The sequence below is a fragment of the Oryzias melastigma genome, linkage group LG11 (genome assembly GCF_002922805.2).
Source record: "Oryzias melastigma strain HK-1 linkage group LG11, ASM292280v2, whole genome shotgun sequence".
NCBI classification, from domain to species: Eukaryota; Metazoa; Chordata; class Actinopteri; order Beloniformes; family Adrianichthyidae; genus Oryzias; species Oryzias melastigma.
In genome coordinates this window covers 20,730,566-20,743,513 of record NC_050522.1, presented here as the reverse complement: position 1 = coordinate 20,743,513, position 12,948 = coordinate 20,730,566, and the positions used below count along the sequence as shown (strand labels likewise).

Sequence of the window (12,948 nt, the reverse complement as noted above, 5' to 3'; positions counted from 1 at the left end):
TATCTATCTATCTATCTATCTATATAGAAATACTCTATGCAGTTCTTTCACAATTTTCATAATGTCTTCCTTCATGAAAAAAAATTCCACAAGATCATGTCAAAAACACAACTTTCATTGGAGTGGGTCTTTAAGAGAACATAAGTATTGAAAACTATAATTGTAGCTGGCTGAACCTTAAAAGAACTGAAGAACTGAGCTGTGTTTTCATTTCAAAGATTTTTATCTGAAGTGATTGGAATTTAAACAATTCAAGGACAGCAGCCAACATGGTAGGGAGATTTAAATGTTTGAAAAAGAAGAAAAAAGAGCAGATGTGGGCCAGCGTTTGAACTCTTCTGAGCTTCCACACATGTAGCAAAGATGTTTTTCAGGCTGGAAACAGCCTGAAAACTTTAGCATCCAATAAGCCTAACATGCAAAAATGACAGGGAAATCAGTATCAACATTCAGAGGGATTGCTGATTTAAAGTTGAGAGCTTTACAATATGATATGGATTTTCTCAAATCTAATAAATCCTTCATGTTTGTTTCTTGTAGCAGAAAATAATACTTGTTTAGAGTTTTTTTTCTGTTTAATGTTTATTAAAGTTGAAATGATGTTTTTCTTTAGTTCTGAACATTCAAGGGTAAATCTTAAACTCGTCTCTAGACATTCTTAAGTCTTCCTGACTTTTTATTCCAGTGAATTTGAGTTTGATCCTGATAGAATTATTCACAAATGTCTTGCAGACGTCATCTGTTCTTAGCAAATGCAGCCGTCTGTTTGACTTGTTTTGTGTTTTTGTCTTGCAGTCTCTTCAGTCTGAATTCATCCAATACTAAAAGTAATCGATGACGTGAGGACACCCACCCCTCCCGTTCTCTACACCCAGAATCCTCTGATCAAAGACGCCTAAAGGGAAACGGATAAACCAGCGAGAGTTTGACTCTAAGGACTGAACCTCCTCTATGTGCTTATCATGTATATACAAAAGAGCTGCTTTGTAAATATGTCACTGATGCGCCCGTCCTTAACATCTGTTTTGAAGAGATTTTATATTTGTGAAGAACTGGTTCTTGTTTTGAAGACATTTTATGATCTTTTTTTTTTTTCCTTTTGATAAAAGGACGCCTGGCTTTGTCGTCATGGTTACAGTATTTCCTCTGGTCCTCCATCAGTCGACAAGCAGACTTGATGAGACTGATCCACGTTTGACTCTAATCAACAGCAATAACAGTTCAAGAAGGGAGCCACTAACAGAAAGACGGCCTCTAAACTCAGGGGATTAACAGGAGCGTCGGATGGCCTTAAAGGAACTTTGTGCAACGACTCGGCCAACCTTTGACCTCTGCATTGTCACAGACTGAATGTAAACCCAGGGGTTTCAGCATCGCTGGTGGACTGTAAGATGAGATGAATCCTGTCTCCACCCGTTTTACGACCTTGACTCAGGTCACCGACCTTCACAAGGGAGCTACCAAGTCGTTCATCTGCACTCCAGACTGTAAATGCAGCCCAAGTTGAAACTATTTTGACCTTCTTAAGTCATTTTTATTTATTTTTTTAACAGAGTTTTTACAATCTGAGTATTTAAAACCTTTATTTGGGCATCCATGAAGGATGATGGACTCCTGACTGATTTATCCAGAAACATTTAGTTTTTTTTTTCTTCTTCAAGAGTCACCTGATGAGTTTCAGCATAAACACATGATGTCTAAGAAGGATATGCAACGGTTGACCTCAGGCTTGAAGTGCCTTCAACATTTCTGGCAGGGCTGTGCTGAGATGTGAAGCTGCAGGAAAGCAAGACTTTTATTTTGGCGTCAACTTCCTGAAGTTAGATCTGCTGTTTAAAATATATGGATCCTGTATTTAAGGTCACACTGAAATCTATTTAGGGAGAAGAGAGCAAATAATGTAGGTGCATATATATTTTTCTTTGGAGAGCAGAGTTTCTATCTGAGCAATAACAATAAAACTAATGGATCAGATTTTGGTTTTTCTCTTGTGTCCACGCTAATGAAGCAATAAAGACTAAAGACATTGTATTTGATTCAAACTTTGGTAAGAACCAGATATAAAAAATACTTTAGGGATGGCACTTTTAATAAAAAAATATCTGCAAACCCATACAAAATGTGCAGTTTGAATGTGTTAAACTGACATAATTCAAAAGTCTGCACCTCTGAGGTCAGAAAGTCACATGACTGAGGGGAGTCCTCAGAATCTAATCAATGTCTTCAGATCAATCAGATCTAAACCTGTGAAAACAGCTTTAAGGTCATGATTCACTCAAAGTTTAGATACGATCATTGACATAACGTTAAGAAATCAGGAACAGCTGATGAATTAGGTTTCTTTTTTCCAACTAAACTGACTTTAGTTTTAGTTCTTGGGGCAACTTCGGGTTGTTGTGTTCAACTGTCTGGTTTTAATTTATGTAAAGCTGCTTTCTACTCGTCTCAAGTTTGAAATATTCTTGACAGAAGTCATTACAACTTCATGATTCTAACAGCTCAGCATTGCAGTCCGGCTTGTCTGTTGGTTCTGGTTGTTACAGTTCGTCTGTTCTGCCTGCAGGCGGCATTGATGGCAGCGCTCCAGTGTCCTGCTGTTCTGCCTATTTGACTTGCAGCCCAGATTTTTCCTCAATCTTCAAAGTAACGCTGATGCCTCAAAGATAATATTGAGAAAAGCTGGAAAAAAAAGCAGGATGCACTTTTTCCATTGAATCTGTTACTAAAATACTGAATTATTCACTAAAATGTCTTGAGGCCATTTGGGACTAAAATTCTTAGTTTTGCAGAGTTGAATCCTGCAGACATTTGATGTAACACCTGCAGTTCATGAGAAGCACATGTGAAACACCAGAAACAAGCTAGAGAACATTTTTACTAAAGTAAAATGAGAATTATTCTGGAGATTTTTGCTGAATGCAGAAATTTGAACAATCTAAGCTTATCCATCATTTGTTTTCTTAATTTTTATTTAAAGTGATGCAGCTAATTAACAATGTTACCTTTAATTATCGTTATTCCAATATTAGTTTAGTCATATTTAACCAGTGTAGCTTTAAAATAATGTTTTTTTTGTTTGTTTTTACATATTTTTCGTTACCATTCTAATGTTGAAACCCTTTGTGCACTTTGATCTGCAAAAGAATCTACAATCTTTTAGTATTCACATGTTTTCCCTGTAATTAGATCAATATTACAACAGAATTTTTTTTTTTTTAAATACTCAGTACTGGTACTTAATCGGTTTTCACTGGTTCACATTCTGGCAGAGTTTTACACCAGATATAATAATGGAACAAAAGCTTTAAATATTAAATACTGAAGTCTGTAAAAAAAAAACTGTTAAAAAAAAAAAAAGAATGATGTTCGACGATACCAGATTTTTCTGCTTAGTTTGTGCAAATGTGGCTGAACAAATGTGTAAGACTAAAAGTCTAAAAAAAATGAAACAATGTTACAAAAATGCTAAATGCTACCTTTAATTTGAAGTATTTATAATTATGACAGGGACAAATGTGACTTTAAATCAAAAATTTACAAAAAAAAGTCATTGTTAAATTACGAGAAGAAAGTCATATATTGACAACTTTTAAGGTCATAGGCTAATTCGTGACTTTTTTTCTTGTAAATTTACGTGTTTATAAATTTGTAAATTTATGACCAAATTTACGAGATCCAAAAAAAAGAGTACCCAGCTGGAGGCAAGATGGAACACCAATTTCTAGTCCTGACTTGGAGTGTAGCTCCATCCACCATCTTGTCTTCAGGTGGATATAAAATTGGAAATCTACGAGATGTAGTAGTCTATTTACATGTTTTCTCTTAAATTACGACTTTAATCTCCAAAAATAACTTCCTTTTTTTTTGGTTGGCTCTAAAAATACATATGAAATAAACTGAAATACTCAAAGTATATTTATAATGTAATTGTTGACTGTTCTTCTTTATGCTATAATAACAGTATTGAATTAGGTAAGGAGGAGGATCTTAATCAAATTTTAAGCATTAATAAACACATTGTTTTGTTTTTTTTTACTTTTTTATAAACATACTTTACCACTTTAAACTGGTCACATTTTCTTCTCCTAGGAGGACTGCTCATTCTTATGTGGTTGGAATGTGAGATTTTAAGAACAAATGTTTGCCTTTTAAACTAGCATTTCTAGTAGAGGGTAACTGTCCAATGACTTTTTATCAAAAAGGTTTTCAGAATTAATAATAATAATAAAAAAGATCACAGAGATGCTGTGAAGAATGGTCTGGTCATGAAAGGTAAGGATTTGGTCCGACAGCTTTCATCTGTCTCACATGTCTTTCTATTAGAAAGGATAAATCATCCTTTCAGCTGTGATGTTAATGAAGAGGAGATGATCTGAGCAGGTCGGTTTAAACTCAGTGAATTGATATTTATGAGCCTCTCTGCTCCACACACAGATGGTTGGAGGAGGGGGACTGAAGTACTGAAAGTGAAAGAGGTCCTGGTGTTAATAGAAGTCTGTCCTGCAGGAGGCGCCTCGGTTTGTGTACATAATGATTTTGAAAAATAGGAGGAGGGGGTGCTGGATGATCTGAGGGGGCGTCGGTTTCATCACAGGGAGGTTCGCACACGCTCTGCTTTATTTTCTGCTTCAGCCTCGGTGGGAGCAACACAAAGGAGCTGCTCCTGCGTCTCATTCATCCGTCCATTCATCCGTCCATCAGCGTTCCCTCATCGTCTCTGGGTGGTGAGGATGGACCTGCCGTGTGTCCACAGCCGCTTGGTTCAGCTCACATCAGGTAGATACTTCAACCCTTTCCAATGTGATGATTTAAAAGATATTTTTAAAAATAATTTTTGTTGGAATATAGATTTTGCTGCTTTTTGTAGTTGATTGACTATCTCAGGTGACTCCACTCTTATCTGCAGCTTCTTTTGTTTACCTCAGATTGTTTCTACGTTATAGAGCTGATTAGATTAGATCAGTTTGAACAGAGAATAGAAATAATTTGACATAAGTGTAGATGCTTTCTTCCCCTACGATTGAAAAATTCTGTCTTTACATCACTCGGGTTTGACAGTATGCTTTCACCCACACAGCTCGGTCGTGTTGTCTTTATAAAAAGAGGATGAATCATTAACTGAAGTCCTAGTTTTTAGAGACTCACCCAGTTCTGAATGCATTTGTTCGGCGTCTTTGGTTCAGAGTTGCTCTGCGTGTTTTGAATGTTGGCCTGATCAAACACAGCTGACTCAAATGAGGGCATCAATAGCAGACCTCCACTGAGCTGACCTGCTCTGTGGAGTCCAGTGTGGGGTTGGAGCCGCACACACAGACAAAATCAGGGACACGTCCTCGGGGAACAAAAGAATTTACCTCCTTGACTGTTTACCCCGACCTTGAAGATAAACATCTTGAGGTTAAGAAAAGGTTGTTGGAGACGCTGTAAGAAAAAGATGCTCAAATGGATGAAATAACAAGACCGCAGTGACTTTTCTGGAGTTAAACTACAGTTCAGAATACATGCAAAAAATAAATCAGAATGAGCAGTCTGGAAATTAAGACATAGAAAATGAGATCACAGCTTGTAATGTTCAACAATTTAAAGTAAGACTTCTCCAGCTGCTCATTGCATTAAAATTTAGTCATTTTTTCATCTTATGCAGATTATATTTGAAGTTTTTTCCTAATTTTTGTTTGTTTTTTGTTTTTTTTGTCAAAACCAATCATGTTCAAAGAGCAAATAAGCCACAGAAAAGTGAGATTTGATTAGAATACAATACCAAACTGAATTATTTGGTGCCGCCTCACCCTGTTCAAAGTGCCAGTGTAGTTTTTTCACTCTTATATCATCTTTTCATCTATTTTCAAAGTGGTCTTTTAATTATCATTACGCTCTTTTTATCCAAACAAAAAAAGTGTCATTTTCTAAGACAGTTTCTGCACTAGTTCATCAGAAATTAACCTTCGAGTTGTGGGCAGGATTGTTGGCGGGAAGTAAGCCTGCACTCATTTCCCATTATCCTGCTAGCTTAGCCCCTCTCAACCATAAGCTAACAGTATCAATACAACAACAGTGGTGAGCAATATTTGAGGCGTCCAGCCGTACAGTTTTGAGACAGAAAACAAAGACGTTGATGGATCTGTTTGTCTATTAACAGATGCATCAGAATGGAGCTTGTGGCCCGCTGATTGTACATAACAATTCAAGCTTCTTCAAACTGCATTTTTGTCTAATCCTGATTCACTCCAATTTGAATAAAGAAATTTTTAGAAATGCAATTTTAATCTTAATTTTCTTTGTATGTGTCTCCATGATGAAAGAAGAGGTTACAAAAATGTTAAATCGTGATTTTCACTAGAGTGGGTCTTTAGACATCAACAAAACTTAGATTTACCCTGTTTAATTCAAGTGACAAATTACAATTATAAGATGATTTAGCGCTTCTATCTACAGAATCCAGTGGATGACACCAGACAATATCAATCCTGATTGAATGGCCTTTGATTGGCCACTTAATCACGTTTATTCCACAAGCCCCACTCAGGAGGGAAAAACTTGACAAGTGGGTCATTTTGATGAGTTCATCTGACTTAAACAGTTGTAGTTACTCATGTTTGATCATCAGTTAGTGGGATCTCGACAGTGATCCTTGTGTTTTGATCCACAGTTATTGTGCTGGTATCCTCGTGGTGCGTTCAAGGACTTCTCGTAAGCCTGCTCCCCAAGGATCCTCTTTTAAGGCTGGGTGAGCGTCAGCAGCTGGTCTGCTCGGTGCAGGACTGTCCTGTGAAGCCGACCTTGTTCTGGTCTTCATTGGAGGACCGTCCTCTGTCTGCTCTGAGCAGTAGCAATCAAACTCACAGCGTACTGACCTTGGACCCCGTGGGGAGGGAGCATGAGGGGTCGCTGCTCTGCTCAGTCACCTGTGGAGCAGAGAGGCGACAGATGACGACATCTGTGAGGGTTTACTGTGAGTCTCATCCTTTGATCTAACCGTTAGTCCACCTCGTGGGTTAGAGGGTGACCTACCTGAACTGTCTGTCCTCTGTGTGGTTCCAGCCTTCCCTTCAGCCCCGGTGATCTCAGGTCAGGACCAGCTGAAGCTGGGGGTGGAGTCTGCATTAACCTGCCAGGTGCCTGACCTATATCCCACTGCGCACCTCAATCTCAGCTGGTTCAGAGGGGACACCATCCTGATGAGTGGAACCTCAGGCCCGGTGGAGTACAAGTTCACCCCTCAGAAGCAGGACTCAGGGGGGAGCATCACCTGCAGGGCTACACTGGAAATAGAGAAACTACCAGCTCAAAACACGACAAGAGAGACCACTGTCCTCCTAAATGTTCTCTGTGAGTTCTCCAGTTGGTTAGAGTCAGGACCATTTAAGCCCTAAGGTCATCTAACCTTGTTCAATCTGATCTGAGAGCTGACTCCTCCCCCTCTCCCTCACAGATGCTCCTGTTGTCGTGGCGATATCAGAACCAGTGGAGGTGAGAGCCGACTCTCCAGTCACGCTCAACTGTTCGGCAGAGGGAAACCCAGATCCAAGGATCACCTGGAGCTTCAAGACCAAAGATGGTTGGTCCATCAGGAAAAGTGCGGCAGGTCAGCTCTTCATCCCCATGGCCGGCCTTTCTGAAGACGGACAGTACAGATGTGAGGCCAGAAACAAAGAAGGAAGCAGCAGCGCCACATTGGTCGTCAAAGTTTTTGGTAAGTTTTCCAAGTTAGTTCAACTCAATGACTTTATCAAGAAAATAAACAAAACAGAATACAATAAACTAGACCACAGCAGAGCTATTGCACCAACAAGTGTAATACAAAATAATAGTTAATAGTCATTAATCATAACAAATGAATAAAAAGCAGCAAAAAATGTGATTTAACCCTTTAACATCTGAGGCATCGCCAGTGATGCTGAAACACAAAATCTTTAACATACTTTGACTTTTCAACTGTTATCACAATCAATGTAATTCCAGTAGATTCTCCTGCTTTTCTCCTTCAGAATCTTCTGGATATACGTTGATCGTGTTAACAATCGACAAAATTACATTAAGTCAACATAAATACAGGAGCTCCGGCGTTAAAGGGTTAGTGATAAAACCCTAAAATACACTGGAGTTAAAAAAAAAAATGTTTTGAGAAGAAGTTAAAAATGTAGAAATTGAATCACTTCACCTACCTGGGAATGGAAGTTCACACATAAAATGAAGAAAATAGACATACAGTATCATATGAAGGCTTTTATTGTGAAGAGTCTACATCGAAGTCCCACAAAGAACGGAAAAGTACAAAAAAATTATCAAAGTTAATTAAAGTCTAAACAATTTAGCAGAAATATGAAGGAAACAATGTAACACAATTAAACTGAAATGACTGACGGAGACAGTAAGTTGGAACAGTTTTTTAAATAAGCAGAAATTTAGTAATTATTCAAAATTCCCAATAGAAAGGCCTTCGGTAATTAAATTAAAAAAATAAATAAAAACACAACTGTTGTAAATGGGAAAATGTTGCTGAAAGACTATAAATGAGAGAACCAGGAAGCAGGTTGTTTCTGCCGCAGACCTCCTGCAGTAGTTGACAAACTAATTAATGGCTTTGATGTGATCGTTAGGCACAGCTGCGCCTCGTTAACAAGCACAAATTCCCTTTTCCCGCACATCTTCCTGAAAACCTGATGCTGAATGATATCACATTCTTCAAAGGGGTGGAACACAAGAATATAAACACTTTGTCTGAAGGATATATTTTTTTTTTTAAGAAATTGTATAGGGATAAAAGAAGAAGTTATTTTGTCGTCTTTGTGTCCCATTCAAAAGATTAGTGGTTGGTGTTCAGCTCAGGATTGAGACTCAAATTTCCACTTAACATTTCATAAACTACAAAAGAAACCTGCATAAAACACACAAGCAAGCTTTATTTATTCCTGCTTTCTATCTGTGTGTTCTCCATGTTTTTTTGCTCATAAAGCTGAATGACCTGTGCTCCCCTCCACAGCCCCGCCAACCAACACCTCCCTGTCCGTGAGCCCAGGTGAGGAGGTAGTGGAGGGTCAAAAGGTGACATTTACCTGCAGCTCAGACGGAGCCCCTGCTCCAAAACTGCTGGTGAAAAGAGGAGAGAAGGTGGTGCGGGTACACGAGGACGGCTCTCCTCTCACCTTCAGCATACGTTCTGCTACGCTGGAAGACTCCGCCTCCTACCTGTGCGAGGCGTCCAATAAACACGGCTCCCAGGCCGTCAGCAGCGTAGTCACAGTCAGAGGTCAGTTTGCTCCCATCTCTGTTTTTCATACTTTGCTCAGTCCTGAAAAGTTCTACTGATGGTGTTTTTTCATATATTTTCCAGAAATGTGGACACTGCTTAACTTTATATTGTTTGACCTGTTTAGGAAAATGATTAAATGATTGTTTAATCAGATCAACTAAAGCAACAGCTCTGAAGAAATTAAACAGGAACAAAAAGTTCAATAACAAATTGGAAAACTTTGTGTTTTTAGTTAAATGTGTGAATGTTAAAAGACAAAGTTAAACCATAAAGTACAATAAACTATGGCAAACAATAAATTCTGTATAATTTTTTTTATAAATGGCTAATTACCTGAAGACAAGATAAAAATATTAAAGATAACTTGTTAATGGCTCAATGCTACTCTATACTCTAAATTAAATGCTAAAGTTTAAAAAAATCTGAAACCATTTAAAAAAGTATAATTCTATTGACTGATGCCTAAACTATAAAATATCTAAACCGTTCAAATAAAAAAAGACCCAAAAACAAAGATGGAAAGATATTTTTAATGTTATAAATAGGTACAAATGCTAAACTCCAGTCTAAAAAAACCAAAACAACAAATTTAAGGTTGTGTCCAAATTACATTTTGCACTATATAGTACCTTCAATATTTTGTAGAAATGTCTAAATATACAATTCTAAAATCAAACACCCTAGAAACTTTAAAAAAGTCTCTGTGAAAAACCAGCCTGCACTGATGCTCACTAGACTGGTGAATAGACCACAATGCATTGCGTTTGAGCAGTTTTTCATGTGAAAAAAAATGTATTTAGATTTATTTTTTATAAACCATCCAATTTTTCAACCTTATTAAAATACTTACACTTTAACTAAAGCACTTTGCTAATTTCACCTGTCAATACCACAATTACCAAATTAGCAAATAAAAAAGAGCAAGAAGATAAAAAAGGTGCTGAGTAATACCTGAACAAAATTTGATTAATGAATTATATTCCAAAATGACAACCCGTTCAGGCTAATTTCTGCCTTGCCCATCAGTGGCTGGGATAGGCCCCAGCAACCTCTTGACCCCAAAAGCGGCTTTAGGAAATGGATGAATGACATTTTAAAAGAAAAACAGCCCATAAAAGGTCAAGAGAAGGTCAGAAGAGTCTGACACATTTAGATGTTCTCCAAATTCCTTGTGTTTTGTCAGCATCCATTTTCTTTGTGAAAATCAGTGGGAGATAGAAATGTCATTTTACGTTTTCAAAACACTAAAAACTCAGTGCTGCTCTTGTCTGGAGACGTATGTTGAGCTGTCTGTGGCTTTTACTATTGGTAGACTAAATTTTGTCACTTGAATGGATTATTTCGGCTGCTGTGGTTTGTAACTGACATGGTAAACGTCAGTAAACTTGGTTTAGTCATGAGGATGACGATCTTCATCACGTCTGGATGTTTGTGTCGCTGTTGATGGACGTAAACATGTTTTCATCTTTTGGTGTTAGCATAATGTGAAGGGGTGGAGCACAGATTTCTTGAGGAATGTTCTGGAGCTCCATTGTTTCTACAGTGTTTGTCCTCAAACTGCCACTTCTTTGAATGTATTCACTGTGAGAACTGCCAAACCTTCTTCTCTAAAGAAGAGACAGAAAGACCATCATTCTGTGTGCTGGAGTTTACATTGCTTCTGCAAACCTAGGAGTTGGTCTGCAACATTTCAGGAATTTTTATTTGGGGTCGGCCATTAAAGTGAAGTGCAGCCCTGTGTCAACATGTCCTCCATCTTTCCCTCAGCTCATCCGCTGCAGGTGGAGGCCAAGCCTCTGGTGTCGGCGGAGCGCGGCTCGGCTCTGACTCTGACCTGCCGGGCCTCGGGATGCCGCCACTCGCTGACGCTCCTCTGGAGGAAGATGGACCGGAACCAGACGGTCTTGCAGAGGACGCAGCAGCAGGATGCGCAGTCGGAGCTGCGCCTGCAGGAGCTGGACCTCCAGGATCAGGGGGGATACAGCTGTGAGGCTGAGTGTGACTCTGTCACTCGGACCACAGACATCCACGTCCAGGTCTACTGTGAGTCTGACACATGCAAATTCACCAGGAAAGCAAAAAAATGCATCATGTGTTCTCTGTCTGAATATACACATAACTTTGAATGCTCTTAAAGACAGCTGGGACAGGAAGGGAGGCATCTCTACCAGATTAAGAGCTCACTCCAGTTAAATGAAGATGGAGACGTTTTTGTTTAGATCCATCATTTGGCTCATATCGTTGTCTCTTCCCAGAAGTCGAGGATTTTGGCAAGAATTGTACTTCCTGTCTGTTAATATCAGTGAGTTAATAAAGAAAAGAAACTCATAAATCTGATTTGAAGTCCTGAAAGCTTCTCCAAGCCTGAGGGGAGTTTGAAACATTCACTCATGAGTCATGAAGCTTCACTTGGAGAGGCAACAGCAGCTCTCAGTTCTGCCCGTTTAGCTTTGCTGCTACTGCGCTAACACAGGTCGGAGGTCACAGAGCGGCACACTGTTGATTTAGTGTTCAGAGAGCAGAAACATTTCCTCACGCAGATCTTTATTCTGAGTGATTATTGTGGGGTTTTGTTCTACCGTCAGCAAATACTTTGCACTGTTGACTTTGGGGCAGCTAAATACAGCTCCACGGACAGAACTGCTGTCTTGGCCGCTCAGGAAAATATCTTTGAAAGTAAAAGTTTGTTTGTGGGAGAGATTCCAGCAGGAGAAACTCTGAGAAAATGAAAGAAAAAAAAACTCTGAGGTCTCCACCGCAGCCTGAGTAGAGGAGGACAAACTCCACCGCTCTTTCTGTCACCAAGTTACACAAACAGACAGAGAGAGGCCAGAAAATCCCCAACCCACGCAAACACCCCCTGCCCTCCGAATGAAAGCCTTTAGAGCAGGAGGAAGAGCAACCGACATGTGTCTTCATCAGGCGGAATGATCGCAGAAGCACAACTCATGCATGAACTCACTGAGGGATGTTTGAGATCTGGTTCTTACCAGTTTTTGTTTACATGTTTATTGACATTTTCGAACAAAGACTCCCCAATTCAATGGCTTTAAAAACCAAAATCTTGTTTCCCTGAAACAACTTTCCTAAAAATGCAGTTTTGAATTGCTCCCCACCTCCTGTCGGACCCCCCCATCTCAACTCCTACAGTCATAATGCAGTAAAAGCCACAAACTGGCAGAGTTACAGCAGCTCTCTCAGTTGTGAACGATGCTGTAATGCTGCGTTTTAATTCCAAACATGAAGCCGATCGGTCTCATGGGGCAAAAACTTGAGGGCCTTTCTGAAACCGGTTTGAAAACAAAAGCATCTGCAGTGAGGTCAGCTCAGCAAAAAACAAACTAATTACACAACAGAGTCCCTCCCTGTTTAGTCCACGATAGAACATCCTAACTTTAACTTCTCTTAATGCCTGATTGTACATTATTTTCAAATAAATAAAACAAAAATCTTCAGTTTTTTTCAACTCAAAGTGATGCTAAATTAATTGGATTTAATAGAATGTTGTGAATCAGTGACATTTGCCATAAATGGGTTAAATCAGAAATAAAAACATTTACAGTCTTGTTCCAAAATATATTTTTTCCCTCTGTGGTTAAAGTCGACATCCGTGGATCAATAGTGGCCTCATTCGTCTATGAAGCTTGTTCGCTTGATTAATATTTTTGATAATATTTTTTCACATTTAAGCAGTG

The 12,948-nt window shown here is 38.9% G+C and overlaps 1 protein-coding gene and 1 long non-coding RNA gene across 6 annotated transcripts in view; one reads left to right on the top strand and one right to left on the bottom strand.

The window, feature by feature from the left end:
* The window catches only part of cdc14ab (cell division cycle 14Ab), a 27,374-nt gene extending 20,589 nt beyond the window's left edge, over positions 1-6,785 (top strand). For 3 of the 5 annotated variants that reach the window (XM_024258569.2, XM_024258592.1, XM_024258578.1), the window contains one exon: positions 796-1,974. In XM_024258569.2, coding sequence (XP_024114337.1) covers positions 796-825 — 30 coding nt within the window. In that variant the 3' untranslated portion in view covers positions 826-1,974. Of the gene's footprint in view, positions 1-795; positions 1,975-4,434; positions 4,577-4,632; positions 4,777-6,649 lie in introns of those variants that run through there. The other 2 variants (XM_036214117.1, XM_024258599.2) reach the window with 2 other exon arrangements.
* Positions 6,460-9,220, bottom strand: LOC118599301. The gene is made up of 4 exons (XR_004948602.1): positions 9,057-9,220; positions 7,385-7,615; positions 7,012-7,262; positions 6,460-6,905 (listed from the first exon to the last, which is right to left on the bottom strand). It is a non-coding gene; the product is annotated as an uncharacterized LOC118599301 (long non-coding RNA).
* Positions 9,221-12,948: the final 3,728 nt, after the last annotated feature.